Source organism: Austrofundulus limnaeus, unplaced genomic scaffold, assembly GCF_001266775.1.
Source record: "Austrofundulus limnaeus strain Quisiro unplaced genomic scaffold, Austrofundulus_limnaeus-1.0 Scaffold174, whole genome shotgun sequence".
Taxonomy (NCBI): Eukaryota; Metazoa; Chordata; class Actinopteri; order Cyprinodontiformes; family Rivulidae; genus Austrofundulus; species Austrofundulus limnaeus.
Window position 1 is genome coordinate 1,074,496 of NW_013952576.1, and position 10,651 is coordinate 1,085,146.

The window sequence follows — 10,651 nt, forward strand, 5'->3', positions numbered from 1 at the left end:
TTTTCATGACCTTCTCGATACGCGAAGTGTGTGTGTGTGTGTGTGTGTGTGTGTGTGTGTGTGTGTGTGTGTGTGTGCAGTAGACTTATACCAGCTTTGATCACACTTGCATCGTTTTATTACAAGAAAAAGAGATTTTTTTGCCAAGAGACAGAGCAGTGTGCTCTTTGTGACAGAGGGGACTCGTTAACTGGTGGTTTTATCCTGCTGCCGCCTAATTGGTGTCCTATTGTTTAACACATTTGAAGCAATAGCATGAAAAAAGTATATTCTTCACATGAATCTGTCCGCCCTTGGCTTCGTTCAGATCATCGGAGTAAAAACACTTGTGCATGCTGCATTTGGGTAGGTGAGATCTATGGTAAGTTTCTTAAAGTGATCCACGATTATTTGTAACAAACTTTATTTGATAAACATTTATTTTAACTGCAAAATAAAGTCTGTAAAAATCCTGTAGGCTGTTTAGTTTTTATACATTTTTAACTATTTTTTTAAATATATTGTAACAAGCTAAGCATTCTGGGTAAATGATGACGTGGATAAGTCATCGTTGTGAGGCTGCGAGCGAGCTTCATCCACCCTAAAGGTTAATCCTGAACAATATCTGATGATTGGCTCTTTTAAATGAAGCCAGAGAATGTTGACCGAGAAGAGAATGTAGAAACGACTCAGCCTGCAACTGAAAATGGAGAACAGAGCTACTACATGGAAGAAGAACCTCAGCTTAGCCCGTTAGCTTTTGTACTAGCTCTCTCCATGTCTCCAACTCTCTATGCTGTCAGCTAGTAGCACACACAAAATCCATATTCAATAGGGCAATCTGCACAACTTTTGCACAGCAATCTCAGATCACCTGCACCACACACCCTTTTAGTTTCCCCACGCAATTTAGCATTTGTGACAGGCAGGGAGAGGTCAGGTCCATGTGATCAGAGAGTTGAAGACAAATACAAAACAAATCCAGAAGGCAATGTCCAAGGGGCAGAAATAAGGTCTTAATCCACTGGTCAGAAACATGAACAGTACCAGGCCGGGATCAGACATAAAGTGAGAGTCAAGAGACAGGCTTTGGGGTCATGAATAGGAGATCAGGTATGGGTTGTGAAAAACCGCTGGACATCCATTTGGCATGAACTGTTCAATCATCTGGCAACTAGTGACTGTGGGCATGGAGCTTAAGAAGGAGTAGAAGCAGCTTGATTGCTGAGAGGGAAAACAAGGGGGCGTGGCATGAGCTGAGGAGCTGTGAAGCTGTTGGTGACAAGCAAACATTAGGTAAGGATATAAAAGACCTGGAAGATGAAATGTTACAATTTGTTATTTGGGGTCTTAGTAGATTAGGCACTCTGGGCTTTCATACATTTCAGTTCTTATAAGCACTTGAGGTAATTCTCCTTTGTTTGGTTTTGCAGTACTACAGTTGTTCCCAGTCCTCAGGATTACATGTATTGGGTCTTTTAAGCTCCAGCTTCAGAGTCTGTGCTTTTTTTGGCTCAGTATACTGTACACTCTTGAATAGGACTGCATGGTTTTGTCAAATGTTTATCTGTTAACAGGTGATGTGTGATGTTGTATATTATTGCAATAATTACATAAATTGTGATATTTTCTTGGCTTACTCTTTTGTTATTACAATCATCTAAACCAGGTGTAGACGTTAAGGCCAGTGACAGTTGACAGGCCCATTTGACTAATTAAAAATATTATTTGCATGCCGAACATAATCTGAAATACAATTATCTTTGAGGGGAAAAAGTGGATTTATTGCAGTTTAGCAAGTTGTTCTCATATTGATTTTGCACTTATTGATATTATGATGAAGATAAATTTGTGATTTATTGTTCTGCCCCGTTCTTGGGTGAAGTAAGGGCATCGATGCCATTTTCTTCTATGGAGTGCTCTTCTTTATAAGTATGAGAAAGAATCAAAGAACAGTAGATGACATATCAAATGAGACTTGGGTTTTGTGACTCCTGAATACTTGTAGTGCTCTAACAAACCTTGCTTTTTAAAAATAAACCAAAGAGCCACAACAAACAGCTCTAACTATAGAATCCTCCATTGTTTTTATTAAATGTCATGTGCATGACAGTTTTCATTGGTGACATTAACCACTGGCCAAATGTTACACAACCACAGTGTCCCCTGGATAGTGCAAAGCAAACATGTAGATAATTATAACCCCCAGACCGTTTGATTCAAATTTAATTTTTACTCATCAAACTGAAGCTCATAAAGAACTAGTGAAAACAGAGAGAACCAGGGAGTATGGCAGGAGCAAACATAAGATCTGTGAAGTGAGGAGAAGAATCTATCCACAGGAAGAGGAGATTAGATGGAAAAAGGGACAATTTAGAAATTCCATTGGTTGGGGGAAAAAACCTAACTCAACTAACAACAAAACAAATTGAAAGCAAATGGAAAGGTAGAACACAAAACCAGAAATCAGTACAAGGAAAAACAATACAAGAAACATAATAAATAAGAATCCACACATATTTATTCAGTAATATCAAACAGTCACATTTGTCATTGATTCTTTCGGTGAGGATGCTTTTGTTACAAAATTACCTCATCTTCTTTACTTTAAAAGAAAGCTTCTCTATAACTGTGTAAAAACAGTGGTTTTTTCAACCTGGAGAGCAAAATACAGCCTGCACACTTTAGAAAAAGTATAGTCATTCAGTCTCACAGTAAGAACTCAATCAAAGCTTTGTCCTTTCTGAATGTGTGCTCATTTCTGCACTGAGTTTCTTCCTTTCAGGTGTTTTATGTTTGCAGCATGAGGCCACTTCATTTTAAAACGTGCAACATTGTGGCATCTATGCCTCCTCTGTCAGTAAGCCAAAGTCATAAAAGTAACTGTGTTCTGACTACGTGCATCACTGTTAGATCTGTCTTTTACATAAGTGTTTATTTCAACATAAAGCAGAACAGGTTTTTCCTTATTAATAGCATTATTTTTAACTTATTTTCCTCAAACATTTGACACTTTATTTTATACAGATATCTGTCTGCACCTGAATAAACATTAATCAAATAAAAGCCTAGTATCGCTTGAAGGAATTCATATTGCTCACCATCTATCATGCTTAAAGTTACAAAAACATTATATTTAAGAGGAGAATTTACAGCCACTTTGGTCAAAACTTTGTAAATGATGTTATGGGCGATCTCATGCAAAATTTCATAGTTCTCTGAGTGTGTTGACAGTGACTAAGCTACTACAACATCTCAGTTCCATATTTTAAAAATTATTAAAATATAGCCATTTATAAGTTTGATAAAGTTTACATTTTGGACTGTGTTGTCTCCAAATGGTAACCAGTTATAGACATTCATCTAGTTGAGTTTCATAAAAAATCATCCAATACTTAATTAAATATTTTGCTAACAGACAGGCTTGACTCTAATAGTTACTGTAATGTAAATAAAGTTGCACAATATGTAGCACTCAGTATGTGTTGGGAATAACCTTTTTACAAATACTCATACAAAATGCCCTGGTACTCAGAACAATACCAGTCTCAATAATCCACTGAATGTGTTACAATTTTGCAACAATATATCTATCTATCCATCCGTCCGTCCGTCCGTCCGTCCGTCCGTCCGTCCGTCCGTCCGTCCGTCCGTCCGTCCGTCCGTCCGTCCGTCCGTCCGTCCGTCCGTCCGTCCGTCTATCTAGATAGACAAAAAATTTTCATGCTTTTTTGATTGCCCAGTGGTGAGCAATAAATACAGTAGTCTCAGGTAAAAAAGATTACTTTAATGCAACATTAACAAGGATAACCGCTTTGGTTTTGATCACAAGAGAGATGAAGTTCTGCAGTCTTGTTGTTGCTCTTCTATAAATGGTTACCTTTCTGCTGTCAGCTGTCTTTGCCTTGTCAATAATTCAGCAGTCAGGCCGTGCAATGCTTTCCATGTAAGCTGTGTTGGGAGGTTGTTAACATCTTGTTACGTAGACATGCAGCTACAGCCCTGAAGGCTTCAGTGGGTCATTTCCACAAACAGATTTTAAGGATCTGCTTAGTTTCTGCCGCGAGTGTGCAAACAACACTTACTGTCTTCAATTATAGTCAAGAAAGTTTACTTCAGTAAAGCCGATCCACACAGGCTGTTTTCACATTAGCTTCTAACATGCGGATAATTCATTGCTAATGTTTGTAATGCATTCACATAAAGAAATGCAGAAACTAAAAGTTTCTTTTGGTGACGTTGAAGGAAAGAGTTTCTCCCGGAACAGAAACAAGCAGTTCTAAGCAGATTGTGCAGCTGCCCCATTAATCTCACTTATCATCAGTGGACGAGTGACGGAGCGTGGAGGGGTGAATGTACAGTAACACTGTGGAAGACGAGAAATTCACCAACTCCCACAATGCATCATTTATAGGCAAAGTTAAACTCCACACTGTGCTGAAGGAGCAGATTCTGTGTAGTTCATTAAATATTTGATACAAACATCACTTTTGCTAAGAACACTATACTTTTACTGCACCAGCAGCATTTTTATGTCCAAGCAGAATTACAGAATTGCAGATCTACGGATGTTTAATTCTGTTTTAGTCATCTATATTTGGTATATTTTTGAATCAAAGGCACGTAAATGAAAATATCGTTGAAACCCATTTTATAACCTGCTGCCCTGAAAAGACAGTCTGTGTGTACATGTACCCATTTGTCAATCTGTTAGCAAAATACAGCGGGTAAAATAAGTATTGAACGTGTCACCATTTTTCTCAGTAAATATATTACTAGAGGTGCTAATGACATGAAATTTCCACCAGATGTCCTAACCCAAGTGATCCATACATACAAAGAAATCAAACCATAAAAGTCCAGAAAAAAGTTATTTGTAATAATGTGGAATGGCACAGGGAAAAAGTAGAACAAACTTACTGAAATTTATCTAATACTTTGTACAAAAGCCTTTGTTGTCAATGACAGCTTCAAGATGCCTCCTGTTTGGAGAAACTAGTCGCATGCATTGCTCAGGTGTGATTTTGGCCCATTCTTCCACACAAACAGTCTTCTTTCGTGGGCCTCTTCTATGAACTCTGATCTTTAGTTCTTTCCATAGATTTTCTGTTGGATTCAGGTCAGGTGATTGGCTGGGCCATTCCAGCAGCTTTAGTTTCTTTCTCTGAAACCAGTTGAGAGTTTCCTTGGCTTTGTGTTTGGGSTCATTGTCTTGCTGAAATGTCCAGCCACGTTTCATCTTCATCATCCTGGTAGATGGAAGCAGATTTTTATCAATAATGTCTCTGTACATTTTTCCATTCATCCTTCCTTCAATTATTTGAAGTTTGTCAGTACCATATGCTGAAAAACAGCCCCACGCCATGATGTTCCCACCTCCAAACTTCACTGTTGGTATGGTGTTTTTGGGCTGATGTGCAGTGCCATTTGACCTCCAAACATGATGTGTATTCTGACATCCAAACAGTTCAATTTTGGTCTCATCTGACCAGACTATATTCTCCCAGTATTACACAGGCTTGTTTAAATGTTGTGCAGCAAACTTTAAAMGAGCTTCAACATGCTGTTTCTTCAGCAGTGGAGTCTTGCATGGCAAGCGTGCATACAGGCCATGGTGGTTCAGTGCATTACTTATTGTTTTCATTGAAACTATCATACCTGCTAATTCCAGGTCTTTCTGAAGCTCTCCACAAGTGGTCCTTGGCTCTTGGACAACTCTTCTGATAATTCTTTTCACTCCTCTGTCAGAAATCTTGTGAGGAGCACCTGGTCGTGGTCGGTTTATGGTGAAATYATGTTCTTTCCACTTCTGAATTATGGCCCCAACAGTGCTCACTGGAACCTTCAGAAGTTTAGACATTCTTCTGTAACCGATGCCATCATTATGCTTTGCAACAATAAGGTTGTGAAGGTCTTGAGAGAGCTCTTTACTTTTACCCATCATCAGATGTTTATTGTGTGATACCTGGTCATCATCTGGGTCTGAACCAGCTGATATTAATTTGCACTGACAAGGGGCAGGCTTGCTTTCTAATTAATGAGAGAGTTCAGCTGGTGTCTTGGCTTTCCATGCCTTTTTACACCTCCCTTTCTTCATGTGTTCAATACTTTTTCCCTGTGCCATTCCACATTATTACAAATAACTTCATTTCTGGACATTTATGGTTTGATTTTTTGTATGTATGGATCACTTGGGTTGTTACCGACATCTGGTCAAAATTTCATGTCATTAGCACCTCTAGTAATATATTTACTGAGAAAATTGTTGACGTGTTCAATACTTATTTCACTCGCTGTATCTCATGAACCCATATATAAATTGTAGTAAAAATTGTAAAAGCATAATCATTGGATGCATGTCTACAGCTAAACCTATTTAAAAATGGCCGCCACAACTATTCAGTCTTAGCAAACACAAAAATGTCTCGTAAGTCAGTTTGATCCGTACTATAATTTTGTGCGTGGTAGCAACTGAGATTATATTCTGAGTCTTATCAGATGATGTGAGATCTTTCTTGAATGCAAGAAAGTGTTTACAGTAATCACAGCAACATGAAAATATTTTCAAAACTTAAAATTTGAGTATTTGTATATAAGATGCATAGTTTGACAATCAAATTACATTTTAATAAAAACAAAAAATGTCAATGTTTGAAAAGCTGGGGCAACTTCAAATGTCAAAAATGTGTATTATAATAGAAAAAATGTACTTTACTCTTAAATCATGTTTATTTAATCATTAATCAAGATTTGAAACCTAATCATCCTCATACTGATTTGTGTGTTTGCTTAAGGATTTGATTAATTTTTTTAGTTAGAACTCCTCTGATGAGCTTCCAGGTTTTTCACATTGCGTTTTGCTGATAACGTCTGGTACTGCTGATCACGACGCCCTGGGGTTTTCTGTGTAAGGCCTCTTTGGACTGGGCCTGTTTTAGCTGAGGAGTGTTCCCTCAACTAGTCTTGATCAGGTTTTTGTGGTATTGTTGGGTCTGTTGTCCTGCAGGGGAGGCAGCTGCCATCTGGAAGTCATGGTGTTCTGAAAGAATGTCTACGTAGGAGGCATGTGTCAAAATGACATCGGCATGAATGTCAGGACACACAGGATTCAGTGTAATGACCCAGTAATCTCCTCACCTGTCAGAGTGTTTGTGTTGCCTTGCACTTGCAACTGATCAGTTTAGCTTACTGGGATTTTTAGTTTAGAGTAAACAAACGAAATGTTGTCAAAGTGCTTATTTCAATTAAGCCAAATGCCCTGTTATTCTGTTACGTAAGCTTTGGGACACATTTAGGAAAGCTTCACTGTTGCTTACAGCCAGACGAGCTGTCCACACAGTTGGGTGGAACGTCCAGAAACCCAAATCAAATATCTTAATCTTTTTCTCTCCCTGCTTGTCTTGTTCCCATCAGGAGTGCTGTCTCCCAGCAGCAGCCATGTGAGAGGAGCTGTCAGCAGGCTGAGGATGCCCACATCCAGCTAAAACAGAACCGCCCCTCCCCTTCTCCACCTCCCCGCACCCCTGCCGCTCCCTCCCTTCTTCCCACATGAGGACAAGAAGATGACTATCACCAGCCGGCAGTCCTTTAATGTCCTGACGGTCATCTTCCTCCTGCTGTCCACTGCAGGTAAGAGACAGCCCATGAACAAGTCTGCCTGACTGGCCCTGAAAAGTTCACACTTGTCTCATTAGAGGCGTCCGCAGACATTCAGGGTGCCCCTGAAACCAGTCTCCACTGCTTTTCAAAACGAGCCGTTAAGACAAAATATTTTTTATGGATCGATGGGAAACAGAATGAGTTTTAACAATAAGAAACAAACATTCACAGCTTCAACTTTTATTTAGAAGGAGAAACTGAATAATAAAAATGAGGCCACGCGGTGTAAAACAAGGCAGTTACAACCGATCGTGACACCTAATTCTGAGATATAAAACAAAAACAGCATCTCGGTTCTGAAAGTGGGGCAGGAGGAGAATGTGTTGTTAGAGTCAAAAATCAGGACAAGTAATGAAAAAAATACCTTTAATGAGAAAATTATGTTGATGACTACTTTTGGTACCATTTTTAGATAGAAGTGCCCATGAAACCATGATCTGCTTTGAAAAAAAAAAAACAGCTGCAAGCAAAGCTGTGTGTACAGATCCACTGAGCTCAATCTGGAAAAAGGTCAAAATAAAAATATATGGGACTTGAATATATATAAAAAACAACATTAAAAAGGAGACATGCAATTTTTAGCCAATTAAATACATTTTGTTGTGTACTTGGAGTCTCTTGGAGTGCAGAAAAGTTTAATTTATTCTTTCAGGGATCTGTTTGGGTCCTATTTTTAACTCATTCTGTTTTTTCAGTTTTCTATGATGTTTTCTGAACTACAGTATTATGTATTTGCCGCAGAACTGCTAAACAAGGTCATGGACTTCAGGCGTACAAGTTTCACAGATAGGTTTGTGGTCTTCATTGTCCTCTGGCTCAGACTTTGGCTACACAATGTAAAGCTGGCTGAACAAGTTTTCTGTTGTTGACATCTTTAAATTAATTTGAAAATAAAAACGTTTCTTGGCTACTAGATAGTCTAATCTCTGCTATCAAACTACAAAAATGGCCGAACGGGGAGGAGTGGACAATGGCTGTCTCAATTCAGGGGCTGCATCCTCATGAGTGTGAGTTTGTTGGCTGCATACATCACTGCCCTGCGCCGAGTGCTGTCCCAATTCGAAGGTTCCTCCTCATGCGGCTAACCTCATTAACCTCATTTTCAGTTTTATCCTGAGTTGAAATTTTCCAAAACCAATATTGTATAGTATTGCTGCTTTTTTATTATTATTACAGCAAAGTATGCTATGACGCTCCAGTGTAAATGGCGTGAAGCTGTTGTGATGATGTGTATAAATGGGTGTGACAGAAGCAGTAGGAGGTTCTTAAAGAGACAGAGGACAGTTTCAAAGTGTTTAGAAACAGCTGTGATGCAAAGTTAACTTATTTTTATTTTATACATTTAAACAGCATTTTTATAAAAACTGAAGGTGACAGTTACTTTCTTAAGGTATAGAATTGAACTACATATGCCAGAGAAACATAATGTTGGCACTTTAAGATCAAATTTGGTGTTTTATTGTCTGAGAGTCATTTTGAGTGCTAATCGAAAACATGGGATTGTTGTTTAAAAAATTGGTATATACAGTAAGTAAAATGCATTCCTTCAAATAATGTATTTTTTTCCAAACTTAAGATCCTTTTACTTAAATGTATTAAAATTTAGTAAATAATGACACAGTTAAAACTTTTGCTTTCTTTCAGTTTCTATTTGCCATCTTAAAAAAGGTACAGTACATAAATAAAAATATTTCTAAACACTGGTCGTTTTCATTACATTTCTCAAATTCACCAAATATTTTCTGGAAGAGAAAATTTAAACAAAGATAATTTTTGCTGAGTGAAACAGATTTCTAACTTTCATGCCTCAGAACCAAAGCAACAAGCTGCAGATGTGCAGCAGCAGCTAGTTAATAGGTTTGACGTGTGAGCGCTCGCTGATGTGCAGATGATTGCTCCACTTAGAAAACCCCCAAAAAACTGTGGTTTTCAGACCACAGGTTGTAAACAAGCCATAATGCAAAAGCCCAGCTGGTAATTGTGTTTTAAATGTTTAAATAGGTGTTAATGACATGAAGCAGGTGAGAGTGTTTTCAGCTGATTCACCCCCAGAAGCAGCTGAGGCTCATTTCAGAACTTTATGGAGCGATTCAGAAGCTGAAGTCTCCATTTTTTTCTCCTTGTTTGTTCATTCAGTCAAACAGCTCAGTATGACATTAAATCACTACAAATTGTCTCGTAGTACGGAGTACATTTTAGGACATCCTCAGTTTTACTTGTCAGTCATCAGTTGTCAAAAAATATCTCTGTCAGTCTCACTGGTCAGTTTTAGTTTCATTTGTCAGTTTTCTTTTTTACTTGTCATTTTTGAGGTGAAGTGCTTTTGAACGAATGCTTCTATCTATGTTATCAGTATATTTATTTATTTATTTATGTTTATTTATTTATTTATTTACTTATTTACATTTGTTTGGCGCCTTCTGGAGCCTGCAGATTCGTTTCACATACATGTCATCAATATGCGACAACGGGCTCACATAATGCGCATCATCAACTCGTGTCAACACCTACCAGTTTCTGTATCACGGTGAGTTTAAGTTGTTCTTTTTCCAACTGTTATGTTTAATAAAGTTTCGTTGAAGTTGTACAATTTACAAAACGATATATAAAAGAAGGAAATCTATTGTCTCACAATAAACTAAACGATCATTGTGCCAGTTTATTTGTGTAGTTTGTCCTACCCTAGCTAGGTAGCTAGCGATAGGGGTGCTCTTGCAGAATCTTAATCTGTTAAGTACACGTATATGCTTTTCAGGAAATGGACAAGCTGAAAGCTTACAAGGAGCCTAAATCTACTCTATTTTTTTCCTATTTTTTATTTTTATTTTTATAATGCCACTATCAAGAGTTGTAAAAACAAAAACAATAAAGTGTAAATAAAAAAATAAATAAAATAAAATAAAAACAATAAAGTAAATTAAGATATCACCACAGCGTTACATTCATACAAGAGTAGTAAAAAAGTTGAAGTTATTCTTATATTATATATACTGTATATATACTGTATATATAC

At 37.7% G+C, this 10,651-nt stretch overlaps 1 protein-coding gene across 4 annotated transcripts in view; it reads left to right on the forward strand.

The window, feature by feature from the left end:
- Positions 1-10,651, forward strand: part of shisal1 (shisa like 1) — a 103,714-nt gene that overhangs the window by 49,917 nt on the left and 43,146 nt on the right. For all 4 annotated transcript variants that reach the window (XM_014017690.1, XM_014017688.1, XM_014017689.1 and 1 more), the window contains one exon: positions 7,393-7,608. In XM_014017690.1, the coding sequence (XP_013873144.1) occupies positions 7,542-7,608 (67 nt within the window). In that variant the 5' untranslated portion in view covers positions 7,393-7,541. The remainder of the gene's footprint in view (positions 1-7,392; positions 7,609-10,651) is intronic.